At 39.9% G+C, this 23,359-nt stretch overlaps 1 protein-coding gene across 1 annotated transcript; it reads left to right on the top strand.

The window, feature by feature from the left end:
* The first annotated feature begins 400 nt into the window (after positions 1–400).
* Positions 401–7,723, top strand: LOC311498012 (cholinesterase-like). Its single transcript, XM_084558445.1, has 9 exons — positions 401–1,053; positions 2,343–2,574; positions 3,878–4,010; positions 4,124–4,275; positions 4,837–5,017; positions 5,528–5,838; positions 6,274–6,483; positions 6,581–6,735; positions 7,264–7,723. The coding sequence occupies exons 1-9, from the start codon at positions 753–755 to the stop codon at positions 7,359–7,361; spliced, it is 1,773 nt and encodes a 590-aa protein (XP_084414571.1). The 5' UTR covers positions 401–752; the 3' UTR covers positions 7,362–7,723.
* Positions 7,724–23,359: the final 15,636 nt, after the last annotated feature.

A 23,359-nucleotide genomic window follows, 5' to 3' on the forward strand; every position in this document is an offset into this window, starting at 1 on the left:
CCCAACTCCATGAGTCACAATGAAAGGATTCATGTAAAGCTTGCATTTATGACATGATACAACATACATCAGAGATTTGTAAAAAATAAAATAAAAAATAAACAATGATTTAGAAAGGCACCCTACAGTGGCTAAATACTGTATTTATTTCTGACAGAAGACTTCACCCAAGCAACAGTTATACCACAATATACAAAATGTGTGCATCCTCACTGGCATTTTCTGCTTAATGCGGCTAAAGGGAATCAAACGTTTCAGTAATCACAGTAGCCCTACTGTACTGAAAAAGAAATGAAAATGCAAAGTATGTAAATGCAGAAATTCTTTGTGATAAAGTAGAGATAAGGTTGTGTGTGGTTTGCTGGCTCTTTGCTGGCTCTCAGCATGGACACATTCTCAGGACAGGCAAACCATGCAATGATTTGGAGCCTAGTGAAAAACAAAATACCTTTTGGTATATTTTCCAGTGACAACCTGGTTTCTGGTTGTCCTTAAACCTATGAAGGCCATACTGTGCATCCGCACTCGACCACCAACAATAACCCTACCCTGTGACAGATTTCTCTAATTTGGACTGCACATGGTCAGAAATGGTCACATGTTAGCAGAACAAGCGCAATGAAGCGACATCTCCGGTGGTTAGCACAGGTACAGATCTGCCTGGGGCCCCCCAGAACTTAGAATCCCCACTCACTATCAGTTATCACAGTATATATTACAGTGTATATTTATTTTTCTCCCTAGGTTTTTCCATGGCGACGGTGTCTCTTTTTGCAGACTTGGCAGTTTTCCTTCTTTTTCTTAACTTCCTGACTGTATCACTTGCTACTCAAGAAGACCTTCTAATCACTACAAAGCATGGTAAAGTTCAAGGGAAGTTGCTTCCGGTGCTGGGTGGTGAAGTAAGAGCGTTTCTTGGAATTCCTTATGCAAAACCACCTGTTGGGCAACTGAGATTCAGAGCTCCAGAGAAAGTGGAGAACTGGCAAGGTGTGAAGGATGCCACCAAACTCCCCAAATCCTGCTACCAGATGCCTGATACTACTTTTCCAGGTAGATCCCATGTTTACGCAGCTGGATGCAATGCATAAATGTACTATATCATATGCTGTGAACAGGTATACAGACACATGGCTACATAGACTATGTACTATGAAATATTCAAGTGGATGTTTTTATAAGATAAGTCCTAATTTTTATTTATTTATTTATTTTTATTTATCCAATCCCTAACATTTAATATTATCAACCGATCAGAGTCCAGGGCCGATCTCAGATAAACAGAAGGTTCTGTCTACAAACACAGAACAAGAGTTGTGTTTGTAGACAGCAAATCAAATTGGTAATATGACTGTAATGTCATTTTTTTTTTTTTTTTAAATCTGAAAGGGTTGATGTGATCAAAGATATTTTAATTAGATTTGATAAAGCATATCCAGCACCATGCACTGTAAAACATTAGACAACAGTTTATTTAGCTGAGTCCTATCAAACACTGTTGGCATGCCAATTCTCTTGTGGAAACCATTCTATTAAGTTAAAACTTAGAAAGAAATTAAAGTTGGACAGCGAAAGTGTGACGAGGAACCAGCCAGGTCCATCTAACTAGATGTTTATATGAAAGATGACCCCATAAAGTGCACCGAATTAACTTTAGGTCAGAATTTCAGAGGGTGGGGCGGTTACATAACACCAAGTGGAACATAGTGCAAACACACGCTCACCCATACCCATAAGTGTTCTGTCTTATTTAGTACTGTATTGTAGACAATATTGGACATGAATCATAAGAAATTATAGATCATTACTTTAGTAACATTACTAGTATACATTAGTAAGTAAGCACACATACAGAGATCAAATCTGCTGTCACCCAAGATATGGGCTGTGGCTGGGACATGGAAAAAAAAAAAAAATATATATATATATATATATGTATACCTATAAATAGACACAGCCACCTGTCCGGGATTGTTAAAAGCCAGCTATCGTTGATGCCAGGCATAAATAAAATGCCTAAACTATCCTCCCAATCTAGATGATACTACAAATAGATAAGCATGTCAGGCACCAATGTTAGACATTCATTTACTGCTTCAGTTTGAGAGTAATGTATTCATGAATGGCCATAAACTGTATGTTGATCAAATTGTAGTATCAGTTCAGCAAGTGTCTAATCTCAAAACTGTGCTTGTAATAAAGTGGCATTTTTAAGTTTATTACACATCAGGCATTTGAAGGAACAAAGAGCAGGTACCAGTCCCTGGAAACTGGTAGTAATCAGTCTGACTTGACATTACATTATTGCCATTATATAGTTATTACATAAGTAATCTTTCCAGGGTTCAAAGGTGAAGAGATGTGGAATGCAAACACTCCTCTGAGTGAGGACTGTCTCTACCTCAATATCTGGACCCCACGAATCAACAAAACTCAGCCTCCGCCCCCACCACTGGCTGTCCTTGTCTGGATCTACGGAGGCGCGTTCACTGTAGGAACGTCATCCCTGGACATTTACGATGGCCGCTTCCTGAGTAAATCTGAAGGTGTCGTTGTGGTATCAATGAATTACAGGTAGGCTTTGATGTAAACTGATGGAAAATGCCTGATAATTGGCAGTCAATATAGTTGTGCCCTCGCTTTGCAAACTCTCAAGTTCAAGTTCAAGGTACTTTATTGCCATTTATGTAAAAACATATAGGAATTTGTTTCAGAAATTACAGTGTGTGTTTTACAAATAGCAGAGTGCAGCTAGACAAAGACAGTGATGACACAACAGACACACAACAGTGCATAGATAATGATATTGTAGAGGTAGTGATGATATTAGTAATAATTTAGTAATAAGTGCAATGGAATGTGCAACAGTCATAAAGTGCAATGAAATGGGCATCAGTCATAGTTCAATGTCCAATGACAGTCAGATGACACTCAGTGGGGGTAGGGGTGGTGGTAAAGGACCAGCCGCATTGATCAAACTGACGGCTGTGGGGAAGAAGCTGAGGCGGTGGCGGGTCTTCATGGTCCTGGGCACCCGCAGCCTTCTCCCAGAGGGGAGGGTGGAAAACAGGCAGTTCCCTGGGTGTGTGGGATCAGCTAGGATCTTTCTTGCCCTCTTCAGTGCCCTGTTGTCATGAAGGGACTTGAGAGAGGGCAAGGGAGTGCCAATCACCCTCTCAGCCGACTTGATCACTCGCTGCAGCTTGGCCCGGTCCTTGGCCGCTGCGGCAGGGAACCAGGTGATTATGGAGTGTGTAAGGATGGACTCAATGATGGTGGTGTAGAACTGAGTCATGATGGGCCTCGGCAGCTTAAATTTCTTTAGCTGCCGGAGGAAATACATCCGTTTGTGGGCTTTATTGAGGAGGGTTGTGATGTTTAGCTGCCATTTCAGGTCCCTGGAGATGATCAGACCTAAAAAACGGCATGAGTCTACAAAGGCCACCGGTGTTTCCCCCAGCATGATGGGAAGGGGCAGGGTAGGATTCCTCCTGAAGGAGGTTCTAGCATAACTTCTGTCTCTGGCATGGGGCATTTACTGACATCAAACGCTACAAACACGCTCTACAACCACAGCAACACTGCCATCTTATAGGACACAGCAGAACTGAACATGAACACATGAGCTTATCAATACCCTGTGCATATGTATAGCCTATATAAATCAGCACTGTCAATAACATTTAATAGCACTTCACAGCATGTTATAAGACAGGATAATGTACCAGGGATAAAAAAAAAAAAGGAAAAAAAAGCGGTATTTCTCCGAATCCTTTTCCATGTAATGCAACTGAATCTCTAATAACCTTGGCAATGAAATTCACCAACACATTGTTCAAATTGTTGCTTTCCTCATTCTTGTGGTCGTTAATGACAGAGTGGGAGCTTTTGGTTTCCTCCGTCTTCCTGACAACAAGAACATCCAGGGCAATGTAGGGCTGCGAGACCAGCGCTTGGCCCTGGAATGGGTAGCTAATAACATTGGTGCTTTCGGAGGTGATCCATCAAGGGTAAAGTACTTTTATTTTTAATTTTTTTTTTTTACTCTTATGTAAAATCATATTTTTAAAACTGAAAATAAAGTATTTGTGCATTTTGCATTTTGCGTTGCTGCTGTTTTCAGGTGACTCTGTTTGGGGAGAGTGCGGGGTCAGCATCTGTGGGTTTTCACCTGCTGTCCCCAGGAAGCCAGACTTTTTTTGAAAGGGCTATAATGCAAAGTGGCTCTCCCAATGCACCTTGGGCCACAATCAGCCAGACTCAGGCAGAGCAGAGGTAATTTGTGTTTTTTGAGTCTTTACTTATTTACTTGCAGTATACTGTATGCTACTTAGTCTGTCTAGCAACTAAATCCAGACTGTGCAGGAGGAAAAAGCCATTTAGTGAAATGTGAAATGTTCTGGATCATCAAAATCATCAAATTTTGCACAGACATTCAAGGAGCCCTAAAATGAATAATTCTTTGATGTTTCCATTCTAGACAATGTATCCTAACAACTTTAGCAATCCATTGTGATTTTATGTGAGCTATTGATAGCAATAATGATAAATCAACAGTTTGATATGTAGAATGTGTATGTTTGGGCTCAGACCTTGGTATATTTTAATAGAAAAGTCAAAAGAGAGAAAAGAAATACATACAATAACATTATTGTCTTTTATTTATGATTCTGTGGTATCTGACAAATACAGTATTAGTATCAGATGCCAGAAATACTCCATAGCAGCATTTTTATGGGACATTTCTCTTCCACCTTTGGCCCCCTCGTCCCTCATTTTCCTCCCTATTCCTTTTTTTCAGCAAGTGCCTTGATCAATTCTTTTGTCAACATTTAGGTCTCTGAAGCTGGCGACATTACTGGGCTGTACATCTCATCTCATCCTAGAAGTGTGTCTGCAACTAGCTGATCCTCAGAATATCACAAAGATGCAATATGATGCTATACCTAGCCCTTCATTCTTAGGATTTCCATTTCTTCCTATTGTTGATGGAGACTTCCTACCAGATAACGTTGAAGTAGGTGTCTTAGGTGTGTTTGTGTTTTTTTGTGAATTTGGCTGTGTGACTACATAGGTGCTGCACATTAAAATGTTTTTGTGTGTTTTCTACTTAAGGCCAACAAGTTATTTTAAAATGATGACAGTTCTGCAGCCAAAGCGACATGCATTTTATAAAAGACAGCCTACACAATATACAGCTTTGTTGTTTAACAGCACAGTGTCCTATAGGTGTTATCAACTGTTTCCGCTGTATTTCAGTTGCTCTGTTCCATGCTGGCATGCTTTAAATATCAGCATGTACCTACACTAAAATTCAGCTGACAAACTACTTGAATCTGAACCATCTGTAGCCTTGGTTTTCGCCTACAATTAAAACTGCTCTTTGAGTAAGAATATATGGAACGGGCTGCAATCGTATACTGTATATATATACTTTTCAACATTGCAGTAGCGGTGTTATTGAAGTCCTCATGCTGAAAATCTAGCATTACTCAAACCAAACCATCTTTTTGATTCCCTCCTGCAGATGTTGCTAAGTAGCAGTAAACTCACAAAGAAAGAGTTGATGCTTGGCTTAAACAAGGATGAAGGGACCTATTTCCTCGCTTATGGAGTGCCTGGTTTCGGCATCAAAGACCAGAGTCTCATCACCAGGAAAGAGTTCCTGAAAGGGGTGGAGATGGTACTGAACAAAGCAAGCAGCGTTGCAAGAGAAGCAGTCATTTTCCAATACACCGACTGGACAGAGGAGAATGCCAGGATAAAAAATCGTGACTCGCTGGGTAGTCTGGTTGGAGACCAGCACTTCAATTGCCCATTGATAGAGTTCGCTCAGAGGTAAAGAATAGCTCTCCGATTGCATGAAATGAACTTCAGACTTAATTCTCAAGAGATAAGAATGGAGATAAGATGTAAGGTTTCCTTTTTGGGAGGAACTAGATGGCAATATAAAGCAAACATGATAAGAAGCAATTTAAGGCATTCAAAGCAGTCCACACTGAAAAAAAGGAAAGAAAAAAGAAAGTAGATGCATAGATGCATTGGTAAATCTTAATTTCAGGTGCAAGATATTGTGAAAAAAAATCGCTAGTCTGATGACATAGCAAGTGTCAGAATGCTATCCACCTTTCATTAACAGGAATGTGAACATTACATTGTGTGGGATGCGGGATGACAAATAAGCTGGAGTTCTTCCCAGTGTCTTGTGTCTTATTTTCTGAAATCAACCTGACCTAATGTAATGCCAAAATATCTGTTTTACTCTTTTTTCAGGTACTCACAAAATGGTGGCAAGACTTTCATGTATTTATTCGATCATCGTTCATCTGTTAATCCTTGGCCAGAATGGATGGGCGTCATGCATGGTTATGAGATAGAGTTTGTCTTTGGAATGCCTCTGGACCCACCCCTGGGATACACAAAGACTGAAGTTAACATGACCAAGAAGTTAATGAAGCACTGGGCCAATTTTGCTCGAGCGGGGTACGCATAACCAGATGGTCAATCAGTCTCTCAAGCTGCATGAGGAAGGCGCCTCATGACACTGATAAACAGCCTTCGCTCTCGTTTCTCTTTCCAGAGATCCAGGGATTGCTGGAGTTAACTGGCCTACGTTCAACCTCCAACAGGACTATGTCACCCTGAACAACAACCATCCAGAACAAAAGACGACGATGAGAGCTAAGGAGTGTCAGCTCTGGACTAAACTGATACCACAAATACAGGCTGCCTCAGGTTAGACACACACATGTGCATGTGCACATTTTCTGTCTATTTACTGTAAGTACTTCACACTCATAGAAACGTACAACTCCACATACACAGTCACATGGAACCTATCTGTAGTAGGAGGCATTGCGTCAGACTCTTCCAGAGAGGCGTTTTGCCTTGTTTAGCCTGTGGAGGAGATTGGTTTCCTTGCTCCCCCTCTGCTTCACCACAGCTTTGGAAATCTGAGTGGGAGTAGAGGAGGGTCGGTCATCACTTCACTGAACACTGATCGCACGCTGGGTGAATAATACACACCCACCTCCAGAGCGATTCTTACCCTGCACTCATATAACTGGACCTGTTTCAAACAAGGCTGATCCTGCAAAATATTACACTTTTTTTCATTTTAATTTGATTAAAGGCAATAGTCTAGAAAAAAATAAAAGAAACCAAACACGGGCATCTACAAATACTGAATACCTCAGCTTAAGTAAAACAATCCTTTGTCAAAGATCATAACATAGAAATCCCTTTGTGTTATTTTCTCCACAGATGACCTAGTGTCTTGCCTTCGTGCGAGTGGGATTATGCTCCACTGTAATTCCATATTCATTCTCATTGGGCTCTTTTTGACGTTAACCTTTTGGTAGAGGGAAGAGACCTGTCTTCAAGAAAGCTGAGGAGCAAAGCTTGGTCTTTACTATTTGCTATTCTAGCTACTTTATGTGTTTATGTGTGATTTTTGCTATACTGTTGCAACTATTCCAAAAAAAAATGAAAATGCATTCAGAAAGACTGCTTAATTCAGTTACAGCTGCCTATATATCATGGAATGGAACCTAGCTATGTGGTCCCATTTGAAATACTAAAATTGTGAGTACAGGGAGTGGCAGCTGTTATCGTGTGAATTCTATGTTTGATAATCCTGTAATATTCAGCAGGAACTATTCATTAATGCATTTCTTTCAAAAGCCAGCATATAAACGGTGCTTATGTTACGAATGAAGGATTATTGGTTTTTTTCCATGTCTTGTAAAGTCATAATAAAGGCAGCCACGAAAGTTGGAATTTGTGTTGATGCACCATTTACTGTAATCACCAGGAAAAACGTGGATATCAGGCTGAGAAACAGTGTGGTGTTATTAAAACAACAAGTATTTGATGTATTACAGCATGTATGCAACCAGTGGCACTCGTCTGTGAACCACAGTATTTCAAATAAAATTAATAAATAAATCCGGATTTCAGCTGAAATACCTTTCGTTTAAAGACGCGTACCGTTATCAGAGATGTTCCCGGCAGTGTTGCCTGATGGGAAATGATGGGAATATCGCACTGTTGCTTTAACATTAACATATTTTGACCCAAACTATTGTGTATACTAGAACAACTTGAAAAATCACAGGCTAGGACTGTGCATTTAAAATCAAAGCTATTCTAGGTGCATGTACCTGCAATAACCTAAGGAATAAACACTGAGGCTTGGCCATTTGAATGAAACAATTGCTTTATTTATTGTCAGTCAAATGGCAAACTATCATATATTTGCCCTTTTATATCGTGCAGTCCCTGAAACTATCGTATACATACGATAATTATGGTATATCTGGCAACACTGGTCCCTGGTGATGTGCAGTGGTCGGCCTTAGTGCAGAGGGGAAGATTTGTCACTGAACTGTTTAATGCAGCTTTTTTTTTTTTCTTTTTTTTTTTTTTTATCAAATAAGAAAAAACTAAACAAAAGGTCCACTGCTTCCATCGGTCCAGAGAGCATTATAGAAGCTATTTGCAGAGTAGCCATTATGATTTGCTAAATTACATTTTGTTCTCATCTTCGGGCGTGTTTCACAGTTTAGCCTGCTGTGTTACAGTTCATTCTGTCGTCGAAGACAGTGACGTGATAACAAACAGTGTGGCCAAGCAAAAGCCAGATATCAAAAAAATAAAAAAAAAAACCTTATGAGATGTTGGAGAGGAATGAACTGCAGCTTTGATTGAATGGCCTTGAATTGTGTTTAGAATTAAAATCTTCTGGTTCCAAACGTAATTATTGTTGCAGCGTCTGCGTGTGTGTGATATTTTACAGTTGCAAAGCCTTTTTTTCCCTGCATTTACATGTAGCAATATTTGTTCTCAGCCAAAATGAACTTGTTAAATGTCAAGTCATTTATCTTGTCGGAATCTGTATCTTCACCCCTCCCCGCTACATATGTACACACACACACAATAAGTCAGGATCGCTTGTCTTCGATGTGACCTTTTAAAGTGACTGTCGGTAAGGTGACTCCTGACAACTGCTTACAGGGGTGTGGTGTACAGCACAGTATGTGTCAATGTTTGACAAGGAAATTAAACTACTCATGAGAGTGGGAGGGTTGCTGAGAAGGATTACATTTGACAGAAGTGGTCTGCTGAGACATGATGACTGGAAAACATTTGGTATTTTCCAAAGAGAATCTCTTTATCTTCAGTGTGCCTCATTCATAATGGATGAAGATAAAGACAGTGAGGTGGAGCAAGAGGCCAAGGGAGAGGAGAAGAGAACAACTATAAAGAAAAAGGTTCTTTTTAACCTACTACAAAGTAAGTAGTAGAACAAGTGTTATTAGTTATTTCACACCTTTCTTAGCATCTCCACGACGTCAAGTCGAGGTGATGCACCCCTCTTGTCATGACCACAGCTGGAAATAAACAACAACAACAAAAAAGCAGACAAATTTTTAATCTTTCCTTATAATGGTCTCTCAAGTGGAAGTGAGGTTGAGCTTTGTCCTTGGCTGTGTCTCTTCTTTTGATGCCATACTGTGTGTCAATAATCTTGAGGCCAAAGCTGCTTTTGTGCAAAGGGCCACTCCACAATGACCTGAAGACTCTTGTTGCCAATATATTATTTTTGGAAAGCTATGGTAGGCATCAGCTGGCAGAGTAGGTCAGCCAAAGCCATCAGTGTATGAGTTGGCATCCGAAAAGATAAATGAGTTACATTAACACGGGCCTTTTTCTGCTCTGGTAGAAAAGTAATATATGTATATATACTGTGATTGCACTTCATTTATCACAATGGAAGAAATGTATTTAATCTATATACTGCGTGTTCAAGCTGCCCACACCTAAAGTCAAGTGTCGATTCAATGAAAGTACTTGTTTTGTTTTTTATTTAATAAAGAAAAGACAGTCACACTAGAGTAGCCACAGAGTGCATTGTTGTAGTTGTTAAATACCAACATGCACACAACAACAACCAAAGAAAAAAGAATGGCTAAAGGAATGTCACTATTGGTTATAACGGTAATTACTCAACAATGTGCACAAAGGGAAATTTTGACTGGAAGTGTGCCAGTGATATTACATAGAAATGATCGTTTTTGGTCTCTCAGCTACTGTGAAGGAAACCGTGCCTTTGTCACCAAATTAAATAGATATTTTTCCTTCTTTTGGCATGATGAACGGCCGCTTCGCAGGAGGCTACTTGTTTTGACTCGTGTCAGTGCCACAGTTTAGTTCTCAGACATGACTCTTGGAGACAGATGTCAGGGGTGGACTGTGATTAATGCGCATGACAGTGACAGCTTCGTTAATTAGGAGGACAACGCCTCCCGCTGCGTGTCATGTGAAATTACTACCACCGACCCCCCGGCACAGTCGAGGCAGAGCACGTTGTCAAAATAGTGACAGTGCCCTGATGTGAGAGACCAACTGCGTCTGTTTCGCATGAAGCAGAAACGTGTGGTGAGGCTTCAACAAATAAAAAATAAAAAAGAGCAGCGCACAAAACGACAATATAAGCTTTGCATGAGATTTAAACTTTTAAAGGAAAGCCAGAGTAAGCTTTGACGTTCCACAGAAAATCTCTCTTTTTGCTTCTTAATGTGTTTTGCAGTATTACTTTTGCTTTTATTCTGTCCCATAAAAAGGTAAATCATAAAGTGGGTAAGGGTATGCCCACTGAACTCATAATGGAATAAGTAAATCTGCTGTTTCTCACAATAAAAACATTACACGACTAGAAATCCAGTGACACTATCCATTTCCACCTATCAGGGGCACTGTTGGTTGTACAGCAGGGTCCTGTGGGACCATTAAAAAGTCTTAAGTATGACATTAAAATAAAGTAAAATACTGTGTCATATTTACCTTAAATGTAGGTATTAAAATGGACTGGTACATTCATTCTAATATGTGGTTACATGGACCATTAACATGCCAGGTAGTGCTAACCTAAAAACCTGACAGAAAAAGGCTTCATGTCAGCAGCATATATATGTCTATTGTTCCAACAGACACACCACGGAAGCTTCTAGTAGGTCCTAGCACTTAGCACATACAATGTAGATATAATGTTTGTGGCAGTTTGATAAATCTGCTAATCAGTGGATTACAGAGGATGCTGTTTGTTCAAAGAGACCAATGTCCATGATGGCATGAGAGCTTGTGGTGGAGAAGCAGTGATATCATATCACTGAAGAGCTGCTGAATCACTGTGGAACTGAATGCAACAGGTACTGGAGAAAATGGAAAGACAGACTGAGCAGATTGGAGAGACAAAAGGGAGGAAGGACGAACACAAAGAGCAAAATAAAATGAACAATAAGAGATGTGAAAGTCTTGAAAAGGCCATCAGAGGCTAGAACAGTAGAAAAAATAACTAAGGCCCTGGGAATTAGCAGGCGTGTCCTGAATGATCAACACAACTGGACAGATTAAAGGTGCTTTCACCTAGGTTGTTGTTCTGAAAATGGGAACCCCAGGTCGATTTGTCTGGGTAATTGCAAAACGCTCCCCGGAACAGTCGTTTGCTGTGTGAACACACGTTACTCAAAGACTGATTCAACTGCCTTATAACATACGGAAGTGCTCACCTGATTGAGGTGTGTGGCAGCAGCAGAGCGCTAGAAGCTCGATGAACTAAACATATTGTTCATATACAGAAGACTGGTACATACTGTAGACCAAGGAAAAGCTAATGACCACACTCGCTGGTTAAACTATTTCCTGATTTCCTAAAATCCACTTTTTCTCCTTCTTGTCTCAGTTGCCCTGTGGACACTAACTGAACCAAGGTTATTTACAACATTGTAACAGTACTGTATCAAACCACTTTATTTTCATTCATTCATTCATCTTCTGGAACCGCTTATTCCTGTTAAGGGTCGCGGGGGTCTGCTGGAGCCTATCCCAGCTGTCATCGGGCGAGAGGCGGGGTACACCCTGGACAGGTCTCCAGTCTATTGCAGGGCTAACACAGAGACAGACAACCATTCACACTCACATTCACACCTACGGCCAATTTAGAATCACCAATTAACCTAACCTTTCTTTGGATGGTGGGAGGAAGCTGGAGTACCCGGAGAGAACCCAAGCAGACACAGGGAGAACATGCAAACTCCACACAGAAAGGCCCAGTCGGCCCATGGATTCAAACCCGGGACCTTCTCGCTGTGAGGCATCAGTGCTAACCACCTTTCCACTGTGCCGCCCCAAACCACTTTATCACTGTCTGAGTCCAAATTAATTATGGGTGTGAAAATCCCTTAAAGTACAGGTGTGAACACACTCAAGTCATGTCAAGGGTGCATTAGAGACTGGATCACCAGATTAAGTTTGGAGGTGGTCTGGGCCACTTGTCACAATCAGGATGTTTATTAATTAATGACTAACCTGAACAGGACCTAAATGAGACAAAACGATGAAACAAATTGGGATTGTGAAAGAGAAATTTGCAGAACTGTTTGAAGGAATTGAGGATAGTGCCACAGGGTGAACTCACATGTGCAACTGTGAGTTCACCCTGTGGAGTTAAAAAAAAAAAAAAAAAAAAAAGTAAAACAGGACAAGTATGTATGTAAAGTACGTAAAGCACGGAGAACGGAACGTGTTGTATGGATTATTGCCCTCTTGACTGGTTGTACTTATAAATAGTAGGTGTGGCATATCCATGTAAGGCAATAATTTAGATCTCAAGCTTTATTTATTGAAGTATTAAGAAATTCTTAACAAACATTGATACCGATTTGTAAAATGGTACATGAACCCTGGCTGTTTGCCTCTCCATGAGCCTCTTTTCTGGCAGGCTTCCTTAATTTCCCTTCCTGTTATTTATCCAGGCCAACTGAGAGATATCCTGTTTTCAGTCAGCTGCTAATAGTTCATCATCCAAATGAATGGACCCACTTGACATGTTTATTATCAGAGGGAACCTTGATAAGTACTGTATAACAGCAAAGGTTATTTTGATGAGAGATCCCCCTAGTGACTGATATTAATTCTATTTGCAGCATCATGTTCACGACTGTACGCCAAATTGAAATTTAATATAATCAAAATTACATCAGAAACCTGAAACACAATAGCTCTGTTCCTCTTAAATTTAAAACCCCGTATAATGGGTTCCAATTTGAACAGATGCTGTGGAGTTTAACTTTGTTTGGCAACATCCAGATTCAGCAGCAGCCCTGCCAGTTTAGTATTTTCCCGGAACTACTTTTTTGCATCTGTGTGTTATATCAGTGCCAGGCGCAGGGTTCATGGTGCACAGGTGGGAGCAAAGGGACAAACGGGTTCATTCAAATGAGACGAGCTGCTGATATTTGGGTGAAAAATGTGTCACAGGCGTTGGGCTGAGAAAATAAACCTCAAACCCGCTTCTGTTTCTGCTGCGGCATCAATCTGTTTCCACTCTGGTGATTTCATCAGCATGGGCAAACAGTTTTAATAAATCACTCCCCAGTCAGTAGATGTGTTTAAATTGGAATCAGAAGTAACAAATGTTGTTAAAGCTGGGACGTCTGTAAATCTGTCTGCAGTTATCTATAATGAATACGAATGATCCTTACAGTACTGTATCTGAATACGAATGATCCTTACAGTACTGTATCTATTGTCCACAGCTGCTTCATACTGTATGAAAAGCTAATCCTTCAGTTCATTAAATCCCCATGGTTATCTGAAGGCAGCAGAATACATGATGATAAATCTGCAGCCTCTGTTTTGAGAGGTGCCTCGCCTGAGTCCAGAGCCATTACACACAACTGTCCACTGTTTACGAAATCAAATGCAAACGTCTCCACGCAGCCGCAAAGTAATCCCACACCACCGCACACACCCAGACGATCAATTCAAACCAGGTTTGCACTGATGGCTGGATGAGACAGACTATTTGAATGACTAGCCTTGAACCTTGAAAAATATTATTGAAAGGTGTTTTAATAATCTGGAATCAAGAGTTAATGAATATTAATCATGAGGGACACTGGCTGTGTGTACATAGATCAGAATAATAGCCCAGTCAAAATAAAAAGGCCTCATGTAACCACCTCCATCAGAATGAAAACAGATAGGAATTTACTACTGAACTGAGATGGGTGGTGTAAACCTTTCATAATCCGTTCAGCAGGAAAATATTAGAGGCTAATGACCATGTAAATGCTTGATATGATTTTATTATCTTCTTTTTTTTAATTTATTTATTTACTCCCACATGGAGTAAATACCAGGTAACATGACGAGTTTCTAGGAGGGGCAGAAAACTGAAAAGAGGAATGAAACAACAATAATTTCATAATGTCTCTCTGGAACCGGACCTCCCTGACACAGACCAGTTTTTGTGGAGGCTAGAAAAATAACTACATGCTTTTCAAATGAACTTCTTCGCACTTCATGACCCTTTTGTTACATTATGATAGACATTTGATTGTTATTGTTCCTCCTTTAGCTCAGATATTTCCTGATGTTTGCTCTGAGAGAAACTTTAGCTGCTTAATAACTTTGTCTCATAACTTTACGCAGGTCGAGACGTTCACACCAATTCTTATCAAACGCTTCACAATTACTCCTGTCAGTCATATCCAAATACCACTGACAACACACATAATCAAGAAATAACAGCATCTGAGCTCACATTCAACCAAATTTGGGAGAAAAAAAAAAAAAAAAACAAATCAGACGTTTTATCTCATGGACATGTAGAATTTAAGAAACAGCTTGGATCCAAAACTCTTTCCTCAATCCACTTTAAGACAGCAATCATCAAATTAGATCCTGTAACTTTTATACGACCACAAAGCTGAATCAACTTCAACAACCTTGTCCAGACACGTGGGCATGTCCCTGATTGGTAAACCCATGAACAGCAGTGATCAGATGGTTAATCCCGAAGCAAGAGGCGTTCTCAAACATCCCCTGCAGTTAGCCAGAAGATGCTATTTAACGCCGTGGCAAAGTGAAAATGAGCCTGACCTCGGCTGTCAGCTGAGGCGGAGACACCCATCATTCAAATGAGACAGGTGATTAGGTGAAGGACAAATCCAGACAGCCATAGAGGAACAGAATGGAAAAGGGACGTATGGAAAGAGACGGATAAAGGCCACTGTGATGTGGGAGAGCAGAAAAATGGGCGGGCAACGGAGGAAGATAGAACAGCAGTAGGCGAAGGGTTCGGATGTAGAAGGAGTGGGGAAGAGACAGAGGTAGTGTTAGGAGTGGTTGGTGAGGACAGAGATGGAGAATGCAAGGGATAAAGAGATGGAGAATGAGTCGTTTCCATGCATACCAAGAAAAATAAACACAAAAGTCTGGCAAGCGAGAGAAAGGGAGGGGAAAAATATGATAAAGAGCCACACAGCGAGGGTAATGAAAGACCAAAGACTTTCAAAATGAGAAGGGATTTGGTGACACTGAATGATACAAGGAGAGGCAGCCAGCTTTCATCAGGCTACTGATGAGTAGAAGCAGAGAAAAATAATAGCGTCATTCCATGGAAATTGAAAAAGGTCCCGGAAATGTCTTTTGGAAATCATTCACTGTATGGCTTATCACGGGGTATGGGGATCATTTTTTAGGAGTGGAGAAACAAAAATAAATGCAACCTTGTCTGAAAGCAAACGTCAAACATCTAATTTACCTCATTTCAACTTCTCCTTTACCCAACTTCCTCTCGTTGCAGCAATTTTATGAAGCCTTGTCACAGGGACATTCACATTTTAATAATACAGAGCAATAATGTTAAATAGCAATTTCTTCATTAAGTACATACACGTCTTCAGTCTGCAGGCCAGGAGGATGAGTCAGTTCTAGAGCTCACGTCAAACAATTGACCAAATAAGCCCTCTCTATTTCCTTTATCTTCATGTCTCACAACCCCACTTTAGAGGAAATTGATGTCCACCTTATTTAGTTTGCGATTTTTTCTGGATTTCAGGCACTGTGAGCAATAAAAAAAAAGAGGAGCTTTAAACAGGTTGTGAGATGTGTAGTCAGTTTTATTGTAGGTTCATCTTTAAAATAGCCAGGTTTTGTCCTAACTGACAGCTGGTTTGGTTTTAACAGTACGTGTGGGTGTGTTCGTGTGCGGGGAAACGAAAACGCTGAATTGATAAAAACTTTTTCTCTTGGTCCCATCTGCGGACCTGTTTGGCAGTGAGGCTGTGACTGGAACAAAAACTGATCCATGTCGGGGAGGTCCGGTTCCAAAGAGACAGCCAGAGAGATCATGAAAACCAACATCAGGGAGCACTTTGTGGAGAAATGAAAACCAGCTTTGAGGAATGCAGTTCCATTACATACAGTACATTACATGATACACACGTGGGATTAAAACCTCAGATGCAAGAGGTCAGGTTCCCACAATCGAATCTTAAAGCTACAGCATTGGACATGTTTACCCACTTCTGACAAGTGGTTTTAGTGAAAAGAATAAGTGGCAGTACTCCTAGGAGGTGGTGGGTGGGTTGGGGGATTCGGGCATTGGTGGAATGCAAATCTAATAAGAGGACAGTAAATCTACTCAGTCTCTTCCAAAGTTCTTTGGTGCGGTAACAACGCCAAAACAAATGACAAGGGGTCTCAGGAGCAGTTTACTGCAATATTATTTTTTTATGTAGCTAGCTAATAATTTCCGGGTAGAAGGCTACCTATTTAAAATGAAATCTCTCTTACTTTATTGGTCAACAGATATTTATATGGTGTTTTACAGAGCTGTTCCAGTAAGTAACCACATAAGGAATAGAGACTATATCACTACACCCCGTCATCATCCAGCTCTATTCCGGTCCACATTCTCTTCGTACCTTCTTTAATCCAGGCCGACATTACAAATGTGTTCTTATTCTTCTGTTTTTCCTGGTTTATCCAAAATTGTTTCACTTTGGTAAGAACTAAGGTGAGACGTCACCGAGACGGGCAACATGTAGTGCCCTCTAGAAAATATAGTTTAAGTGCTATTATGAATTGACAAGCGAGGGTGCTTGTGAGAACCAGAGGGGAAAAGAAGTACTGGAGTGTACCGGCCCACTTAAAGCACTGCTGTTGACGTGTTTATGACACACATATGCCTACAGTCTAGGGCCCCTCAAGACGCATTCTTTCTTTCTACCCTTCTTTCAGCACTTCTTTTTTTAGACCATAATCCTTCTTCCGAGTGCGGAGCTTATTTTTTTATCTGGAACATCAGAATCTTTTTCTTGGACGCTCAATTGTTTTTTTATATATACTCCTAATTGCTGTAGTGTCGTCTGTCACTATCCATGCTTTCCCCTATGCTCCTCTTTTTAACTCTGGCAAACTGGTCATTACCGGTTGACCTAAATGATTTAAAACTCCAATGCACTGTGAAATACAGAGAGAACTATCTGACACTGATTAGTGTAATCAGCACTGTGTGAAGAGCTTGAAAGTAATGGATATGGTTGAATGGACGTTCATTGTCTTGGTAAAAGTCGCTTCATATTTAAAATGTTTGTTGAGGCATTACCTCACAAACCTAGAGCTATAGCACCATAACTAAGGGATGGTACAGGGTCACCTAAGGCAGCCCCGAGTATAACCTTTATTAAAAAGGAAAGATTTAAACCTAACCTGAAAAGAAGACAGGAGAGACAGTGAGGCTTCTGCACCAATCTGCACACATGTAGCATTATGTTCTAGTTTTTGGATAAAAGGAAGTCTTACGGCTCATTATTATTCACTGGTGTTATTAATTTTATAATTTTATGTTCCTTTATAACAAGCTGTTTTAAAATACAGGCTATGGTAATAACATAGAGGATAGTAATGACAGGATTTTTCGTGGGTTCAAATTCAGGCTTCAACTCCCTAATCAGGTCTTCTTAAAACCTTCTTGAACAGTCCGCGCATCTTATGGACGCTTTGTAACAGTAACAGCTTTGCTATAAACATACCGTATTTTAACACACATATGTTGTCAAAGATGTCGAGGTACAGGACGGACAGGGAGGACAAGTAAAACTAAAGGCTCCAAGATGTGGACGCCCATTATCCAGCTATGCAAATTGCTGCAAAAGTCAAATAATAAGGAACTGCTCTTACACTAGATTGTTGTCATGACCACTCAGTAGTTTTAAATGAGGTTGAATCAGCCAAGGGTAGAACAAATATTTGTCCTCAATTTAACTGTGAGAACTGGCCTAAAAAAATAACAGCCAGACTTCTTAGCTTGACCTTGCTTTGTGGAGGAGGGGAGGAGGTTATGGGTCATATTGTGCAATTGGTGTGCTTTGTCATTTGTGTTGGTGGATGACTGGGCTTCGTTGCATTGAAGGGTAGCAGACTTCCTCCTAGTAGGTTTAGCTTCCTGATAACAGATAACTGTTTGTGTCACTGCGGGGAATGGAGGGATGCACAGAATTCTCAGGAATGAGACAGGGAGACAGCCAAGGAGGAAGTGACATTGTCTATTCCGACTGAATGGCAAGTGAATGTGAGTAAGGAATTAATCATTATATAGACAATGAAGTGGTGAATAATATAAATGACCAAGCAGCACTGTGATGGATGTCTGAGATCAGCTTTGCACCCTTAAAACATACAGTCAGTGAGATCTGCTGGGAAAACATTGGCTGTATGAGAGTTTAGTTTGACTTGTTTTGTCTTGTTTCCCAGGACCCTGCTATACCAGCCACTCTAAGAAACTATCCAAATAGATTTTACTCAAAAAAAAAAAGAAGAAGAAAATGCTGTCCAGTGATTCTACTGATTTTCATTCATTCATTTTATGTAACTACTTGTCCTCCGGAGGGTTGCAGGGTGGCTATCAGCTGTCAATGGGCGAGAGGTCCAGGCCTGATAGCTGAAGGCTCTACCTGCCATTCTACTTTTTGAAATTCTAGGAACCACTAGCAGGCCTGAGCTTTGAGAGCAAAGTGATTTGTTTGGATAATGTTTAATTTTTTAATTTTTTAATTTATTTAATAGGGACAGTGCATATTAATGAACATCTATTCAGAGAGCAATAGACATAAATATTTTTTATTAGCAACAATGCTAATTTGCATCTGCAGTCCCTAGGCAGGTAACACAAAAACACGATAAGACATAGGACAGGACAATAGATCCCAATAAGAGCACATCACAAGACAGGACATTACTAAGAAGATAAAAGTCAATGGTTACAAGACTTGCTTTCAACCGCTGCTTGAGGTGAGTTTTGAAGGTTTGTAATGTGGGACACTCCCTTATGGAGAGTGGAAGACTGTTCCAGATCTTACTGGCCTTTACAGAAAGAGCATTTTGTCCAAAGGCTGTTTTTCTGTGTGGGACCTCACAGTCCCCTCTAGAGGAGGCCCTGGTCCTGAGACTGATGTGAGCCCTTTTTTTTCAGAAAGTCAGACATGGGAGGTGGGGCAAGTGGTACAATGAGGTCTTTAAGATACGATGGAGCTAGGAAAGTAGTAGTAGTATTAGCAGTAGTATTAAGTAGAAGCAACAGCGGTGAGAGTGGGTCCCTAGCTCTATACACATTCCACTTGCTGGGATAGGCTCCAGCCCCCCCGCCACACTTCACAGGTTCGTTCATTCAACATACAGATGATGAATGAAGAAAATCATGTGGCAAAACTCTCACTGCTTGAATAATTTACAGTACTTTTTGATAATGTGCACAAAAGATTTTGAGATAAAGAGATGGAATGATGGAATTAAGGTAATTATGACTCAACTTGTAAACTTGTAAATCTGCACGGGAAGTTTGTGGTAAGGAAATATTTATATTTATAAAAAAAAAAAAAAAAAAAATAGACAGAAAAAAAAGCAGTAAAAGCAAGCCTGAATAAATTAATAAAATTAAAATAAAACAATGTGGAAAATTTTGTATCGGGGTGAGGTGACACATACTGTGAAAAATGAAAATAAGAGTTGAAGTGAAAATCTATGTACAGATACAAAGCATTAAACTTTCTCACTGTGTGTGATAATTCATTTATAAGCCCTTGTCATCATACCTGAATATTTCAAACAAGAAAAAAAAATGAATTGTTTACTATTATGATAATTTAAGAAACGGAATCACTTAACTAACACTGCAGCATCTCACAGCTGCGAGTTCTGCTTGTACAGCTTAATCCACGTTAAGTTAATATAAGATCATATTCATTTTACCATCTCTTCCAAACTGATTAACTGCAGTAATATATTTTTATTTCATGGTGTGCTGTCATTTGTAATCTATTATATCCCTAAAAATGGTGAAATATACAGTAAAGGTTTCTGCGCCCCACCTGCAACTTACATGCTATAAATATTACACCTACAGTAAGTGATAGTGGACTGTGTAGAGCGCCTGTCTTTCAGCTGCTGTACTGAGTATTCAAAATTCTATTTTTATAGCTGGAACATTCTTCCTGCTGCTATGTAATGAACTTTTCACTTTGTGAACTATGCATTCACATTGCAGCATTTAACCTCAAGTAATTCATATCACCCGTTTAGTTCTTTTTTGTTTCACTCATTTATCCATTTAATTTCCTGAACTGGCAAATTATTAATTTATCTCTTCATCACGCAATAGACACTTTAGAGTGACAAAATCAAAGCACACCAGTTACAGAAAAAGACTTACCATAATATTATTTTAACTCTGGTGTCTGTGCGTCTTTCAGAGCAGCAGAAAGTCCTGGATGTACCTCATTATGAATGTTTGCTGGCTTTGGCTTAACTCACTTTGAGCCTGAAAGGATGACATTATTTCAATCCCTCCATTTTCTATTACTTTCTTCTGGCTACTTTTTTCCCTGACTTAAATTATAAATAAATCGTGTGAGGATATAGACCCTGGTGGGGGTGGCGGAGGAAACACCCTGATATGCACAACTCTAACATAACTATGGTTGAATTCACTAATTTTTCAGCACATTTGCAGTTTGGGTTAAAACAATGTGGAAAGGGTGGCTATATACAGTATATTAAAAAATAAATAAGTTGACTCTTAGATTCCCTTATCAGTCCAAACTTCTTGTTTGATAGGTGTCACACTGTAATAAATCACGTGAACAAAACTGAAGCCAACACTTTTCTCTCACTTCGAACGATGTAACATTTCATAAAACATGTTTTGTTGCTGTCCACACCATGTCCTGAAAAGATTTTTAAAGAGGGAAGCCTACTTGCGAGGACAGAATCATTGGGTACGAAACAAAGAACAAAGGTCTTATGATCAACTTAGATTATGTGACAAGTCGTGGACTGTTAGAATGCTGAGAATATTCCTTTAATGTTATTTAAATTATCTTGTTTTTTTTTTCACACCAAGTATGACATTCTTGCAAAGATAACAGCAAAGCTGATATTGTCATCACCGTGGCATAACTGAACAATTTCAACAACTGAACATGACTAATTCATGAGGCAAAGGTAAACGTTTAGACAAAACAGATGTACGTTTAACAGATGTACGTTTTTATCTTTTAGTTGTACTAAGGCGTAAACATTCATACATGTCATATCTAAACCCTGTCTTTAGAGGGCCAAATTAAATGCTAAAATGAAATGCAAAAGATAGACAAACTATCTTAGCAACTGCAAGGCAGTGTATACGATTTTGAAGGGAGCTCTAGCCGACTTTTATCTCAGTGAGATGACCTCTTAGATTAATTGTGTGTTTTTCTATATCCTTAAGCTAAGATTCACTGGTAAATGGATATTTTGAAGTAAAAAATTAAACAATGTACTTCCCGGGTGCCGACACCCTGCTCTCGTTCAACCATCTAGACAAGCACTGCATCACTAGTGACCTTCGAAGAGTAAATAAAGAAACAAACCGAAAAGGATTCAAGGGTTAATTCATTCTGCACAATGACCTGATTAAAACATGCAATTAATTTGTTTTCAACATTAGGTTTGAACCCAGGAACATGTTGAGCTCATAGATAAACTTTGGGGCAACTGTGGCTCTCCAATATGAACATTAAAACTCTTGGTGCATCTCTTAGTGTCTAGTGGATTAAAAATGATGCACAGTTCATTGCGCTAGACCTGCTTACGTAAAAGTAAATGTTGATTAGTAGTTCAACTATTTCAAGTACAATCAAGGCAGCCGAACTGTGTCTTGGTTACTGTGTGATGATAATGCGTGCTTAAAGAAAAAGTTTCAAGTCTGTAATGTCAACAAAAGTTTATGGCAGAGCTTTAGCGCTGAATAATTTGCTACATAAGAGTAAAACTGGATCCCAGAGAGGCTGTTTGAAGCTGGAGAGAAGCTGCATTTTCCTGTGGTGGTCCTAACCTCCATCTGCATTTACAATGCAAAAAGGCATATGCTTGACTTGCTGCTGACTCTCTTTGCTTCAAAGGAATGTTTTTTTTATTTTTTTTGGATATGTGATAAAATGTGAAATAAGTGGTAGGGATTTGAGAATGATTATTATATGAAGATTTCTTTTTCGTGGAGTGGAGGAGGAGTGCGTCTTAAAATCTGACAAAAGAAGATGCAACCACAGCATAAACCCTTCATAGGTTCACTTTTCCTCCATCTCACCTGGAAACTGGGAAACTCCGTCTTTAAGAGAGATGCAGTTTAATGCATGACACTACTTTACCTCACACACTCAAGGACAGAGTAAAATCAAGATAGACTTGCTTGATTCCAGTGTCTTTCTACGATAACTCTTTCTATTTGAGCACGGATTTTGTTTTTTTATTGGTCTCACTAAGAAAAAGTCCACTTAAATTATTACAAAGACCAGCGTTTGCGTTCATCAAACGCCCCAAAGATGTTTTTCATTTCATCTTCTCAATAAACTGCAGGATATATAGGGGGGGAAAAAAACAAACATGTGCACTCCTCTCTCCATCCCTCCATCCTGACTTCTCAGTGCATTGCTTTTGCCAAGCGCCTTAGTGCTGAGCTGCTCTCTTTTCAATACCGCTGATTAAAAATGTCTGATGCATCAACACGACTAAGCTGATTACAGATTTAGTTTCCCTGAGCAAAGGTTTTCAACGAGTGCCGGGGAAAAGTGGGAAAGAAGTGAGGAATAATAGAACACACAGAGTCAAAGCGGCTTGAATTGCGTCGAGTGTCTAATTTTTGAAAAAGTGTGTGTGACCGAGGGAAGCGCGCTCCTCTCTATCTGTGTGAACTGCTTTGGCTCAATATGAAGTGCGTAATTTTAAGAAACCTCTCAGGAAGGAAAAGATGAAAAGAGATTGTGTGAGTGCGTGTGCTGTGATTGTGTGCAGGGGGAAATCGCTCGTCAATGAAAGCCTTCGCTGGGACAAAACCGACCACAGATATGACTTGGTCACAGATTGTGATTCTGTTCTGACCTTGCATTAACATCCATCCTGGGGAATCTGATCACAAGAGGCCAGAATAAAGTACAGCTCTGAACACACCTAGAACACACTGAAGACACATTTG

This window comes from Chelon labrosus (assembly GCF_963514085.1).
Source record: "Chelon labrosus genome assembly, chromosome: 13".
NCBI lineage: Eukaryota > Metazoa > Chordata > Actinopteri > Mugiliformes > Mugilidae > Chelon > Chelon labrosus.

Excerpts from the sequence above, each read along its gene's own strand:
- LOC311498012 (XM_084558445.1), top strand. The coding sequence starts at position 753 with ATGGCGACGGTGTCTCTTTTTGCAGACTTGGCAGTTTTCCTTCTTTTT. Across the intron at positions 4,276-4,836 it reads CAGACTCAGGCAGAGCAGAG|GTCTCTGAAGCTGGCGACAT; the intron begins GTAATTTGTGTT and ends GTCAACATTTAG. Across the intron at positions 6,484-6,580 it reads GCCAATTTTGCTCGAGCGGG|AGATCCAGGGATTGCTGGAG; the intron begins GTACGCATAACC and ends TTCTCTTTCCAG.